The sequence below is a fragment of the Terrapene carolina genome, unplaced genomic scaffold (assembly GCF_002925995.2).
Source record: "Terrapene carolina triunguis isolate 2854851 unplaced genomic scaffold, T_m_triunguis-2.0 Scaffold1054, whole genome shotgun sequence".
NCBI classification, from domain to species: domain Eukaryota; kingdom Metazoa; phylum Chordata; order Testudines; family Emydidae; genus Terrapene; species Terrapene triunguis.
The window spans coordinates 222,480-226,338 of record NW_020665405.1 but is presented as its reverse complement, the minus strand read 5'-3'; the positions used below and the strand labels follow the sequence as shown (position 1 = coordinate 226,338).

Sequence of the window (3,859 nt, the reverse complement as noted above, 5' to 3'; positions counted from 1 at the left end):
ATGTTTTCCCTGACGGAAGTGGCCTCCCTGAGTGATGGTCGGGCCCCGTTCAGTACTCTGAAGCCCTGGTGGGACGTCTTCACAGACTACTTGGTCCTGGCAATGTTGGCCATCTCCATCATCGCGGGGACCCTGCTGATCTCCACGGATCAGGTGGTGTGCCTGCCTGTTGGCAGGACCAGCATGGCTGCAAGTGGGTCCCTGGCTCCCAGACCTGCCTTAGGGCCTCTGGATGGCCCAGAACATGACGCTACTCCGGTCGGCACCAGGAGGGAACTTCCTGCTGCCAACAGCGGACACCCAACCAACCTTGACTACCAGCAGTACCTGTACATTGGCCAGGTCTGCTACCACCAGGCGCTGCCGTGGCACTCCAAGTACTCCCCGTACCTGGCCCTCCTGCACGCGCTGCTCTTGATGGTCTGTAACAACTTCTGGTTCATATACCCCAAGACCTTCTCCAGGATCGAGCTGTTCCTCTCCATCCTCCGGAAGTGCTTCCAGTCACCCTGGACAACCAAGGCTCTCTCGGAGACAGGCTGCCAGCCCTTGGAAGACAAGCTTGGCCGGATGAAACCCTGCTCTGCCCAGATCTCTCAGGCTGGGGCTGGCTCCCAGATGGAGCAGGCATCTTCCTTCTCCAGTGCCACCATCCTGGACCGGAAGGACGGGGAGCAGGCCAAGGCGCTCTTCGAGAAGATCCGCACCTTCCGGGTGCACACTGAAGCCACCAGCCTCCTCTACTGGGTCTACGTGGGGCAGACAGTGTTCAAGGTGGCAAAGCTCTTGGCCGTGCTGGGCTATGCCTCCAGTTCTGCTGGCACCATTGCTTTCAGGCACGTGTGCCGGCCAGGCCTGGGGGACCTTGCTGGCCACGCCACCTTCTCCTGCACCCACAGCCTAGCCTACATCCTGCAGAAGCTGCTGCTGAGCTACCTGGCCCTGGTGCTGCTCAGTGGGCTGGTGGGGGTCTACACGCTCTACTGGCTGCTCCGGAGGCCGCTCAGGGAGTACTCCTTCGGGCGGGCCAGCGAGGAGAGCAGCTTCAGGGCCATCCCCAATGTCCACAATGACTTGGCCTTCCTGCTGCACATGGCTGACCAGTATGGCCCGCTCTGCTCCAAGAGGATTGCCATCTTCCTCTCCACCGTCAGCGAGAGCCAGCTGCTGGAGATCAGACAGGAGCACCGTGGGGACTATGAGGAGCTGCGGCGGCAGGTGGGGAGGGACGCCTGGGGCCGGCTGGAGCTGAGGCTCTGTGCCCTTCCAGCCCTGCCCCAGGCTGTCTATCAGATGGCGGACCTGGAGGTGCTGCGGCTGGAATGCATGGCGGAGGTGAAGCTCTCCGCCAAGGTGGCCCAGATGGGAGCACTGTCTGAGCTGCAGCTGTCTCACTGCCCAGCCACGATGGAGCCCATGGCCTTGTCCTTTCTGCAGGAACGGCTCAGGGGGCTGCACGTCCAGTTCACTGACGTTACCGAGATCCCCTCCTGGCTTTACTCCTTGAAGAACCTGCGCCGGCTGCACCTCTCCAGCCACCTCTGCTCCAATGTGCTGGTCCTGGAGTCCCTCCGGGAGCTCCGGAGCCTGGAGATTTTGCTGCTCCAGACCAAGCTGACCAAGCTCCCTTGCTCTATGTCCACCCACCTCCGCCAGCTCTGTATCCAGAACGACGGGACCAAGCTGGAGGCACTGGGGGTCCTGAAGAAGATGAGCAGCCTCCAGCAGCTGGAGCTGCTCTGCTGCCAGCTGGAGAGGATCCCACCGACAGTCTGGCACTTAACTGGCCTGCGGAGGCTGGATCTGCGCGCCAATGGCATCCGCAGCCTTGAGAAGGGGGCTGGCTTCCAGCATCTGCCACAGCTCACCTGCCTGAAGCTGTGGCACAACCGCATCGCCACCCTGCCCGCTTCCATTGGGGCAGCAGGCAGCCTGGAGGAGCTGGTGCTATCCCATAACGAGCTGGAGTCCCTGCCCCAGGCCTTGTTTGCTCTGAAGAGACTCAGGCACCTGGACCTCAGCCACAACCTCCTTTGCCTCCTCCCTGCAGAGATTGGCCAGCTGGGGATGCTGCAGCAACTCTCCATCACTGGCAACAGGATCAGGGCACTGCCCAGCCAGCTCTTTGCCTGCCTGGAGCTAACTTCTTTGCAGCTGGCGGACAACGCTTTGACCACTGTGCCGGCTGAGATCGGGAGGTTGGTGCTACTCTCCAGGCTGGAGCTGACAGGGAACCCCTTGGAGTCACTCCCACTTGAGCTAGGCTGCTGCCCCCTGCTTAAGGAGACCGGGCTGAGCGTGGATAACGCCCTCTTCGAGACCCTGCCATCTCACGTGAAGCAGATGCTCGCCACGCCCATCTCTGCTCCATCCCTGTGAGGCCTTCGGCTGCTCCAGAAACGTCCCTGCCTGGTGTGTGGACAGCTGGGGAGCCTGTTATGTGGCTTGTCTGTAGCTCCAGGGCATAGGGAGGAGATCTTGGTTAGCAGCAGCAAGTCGACCGAGCCCAGGCACCGGGTCTCCGGAGAACTTGCCGGTCATGGAGCCCCCTTGTCCAGGTGGCTGCATCTGTATCAAGTACAGCACCTGCTGTATCATAACCACAGACCAAAATCTAGCTCCCACCCAAGTAGGGTAACCCTGGCCCATGCTCCTTGCTCACAAAGGGGCTTGGGTGCAGCTGAATCTGGGGTGGCAACTGAAGGGGGGCAGCCCAGGCTGGGGGGATGGGCACTCCCTGCACAGCCCAGCTCCATGGTGCCTCCCTGGACAATGGGGCTTAGAAGGAGGGACAGGGAAGCCACAGCGACTGGAAGATCAGCTGTCCTGAGGATCCATAGCCTGTTACACCTGCAAAGCCAGGAGATCTGCTATGGAGAGGCTACAGGGCCACCCTGTGGCCTAGAGGAGGAATGACACCTTCCCCAAAATACCCAGTGCTTCCCCCCTGGATATGAGGCAGCAATGAGGATATGACTCAAGTCAGCACAGATAAGCTCCTCTTACACCATGGGACACTGGGCCAGAGGGGGCTCCATTAATCAGTGTGGACATCAGCCCCTCGAAATCCTCACATGAAATACAGGAATAGCCACACTGGATTGCAGCAGGGGGCCCATCTAGCCCAGACTCCTACAGTGGCCGACAGCAGCGGCTTCAGAAGAAGGTGGAAGGAGCCCCCCCAGTAGACAGCAATGGAGTAACCTGGTCCCGGGAGAAAATTCCTCCTAGCCCCCAACAGCCCAGGCCCTGTAGCAGCAAATCTGTCCCTAAACTCCACTATGTTGTAATATTTGCTATTCTAACTCTGGATGTTTCTGTTACCTGTGGAGACACCCAAACCTGCTTTGTTCTTGGCTTTAGTGAAACCTTGTGGCAGTGAGTTCCACTGGCTCATTAGGGAGCAGCAAGAGCTTAGAGCCTCACAAGGCACACGTTTAAAGTGCAAGGGGGAGGGGGATGAGGACAAGTGAGGGAATCTCTAAGCCAACCTAAAAATAAAACGAGTCATGTTTTAGTGCACCGTTTCTCCAATGCAGCCACCGTGGCCGCATGCGGCCACCAGAGGGTTCCCTGGGGCCACGACAGTTTCCTGTGCAGCATCAGTCCCTCCCCTTCCGCCCTGTTGCTCCTGCGTGTGCTGCCTCTCTGAAGACACAGGTGGGACACACAACGCTTAAGGAGCAGGTGAGGCAGCAAGGAGGGGGTGAGAAGACGGCAGCGGGCGGGGGTGTGTGAAGAGGCGAGTGGTGGGGGGGCCCTGGGGGAGGAGTAAGGAGGTGAGCGGCCAGCCAGCAGCAGGGTGACGAGGCGGGCAGGGGGGGTCTGGCTGCGAGCGGGGGGGGGGGGGGGGGGGGGG

General features: G+C 60.4%; 1 protein-coding gene across 1 annotated transcript; it reads left to right on the top strand.

The window, feature by feature from the left end:
* Window positions 1-2,379, top strand: LOC112109458 (volume-regulated anion channel subunit LRRC8D-like). The gene has a single exon (XM_026661374.1). The coding sequence runs from the start codon at window positions 1-3 to the stop codon at window positions 2,377-2,379; it is 2,379 nt and encodes a 792-aa protein (XP_026517159.1).
* The last annotated feature ends 1,480 nt before the right edge of the window (window positions 2,380-3,859 follow it).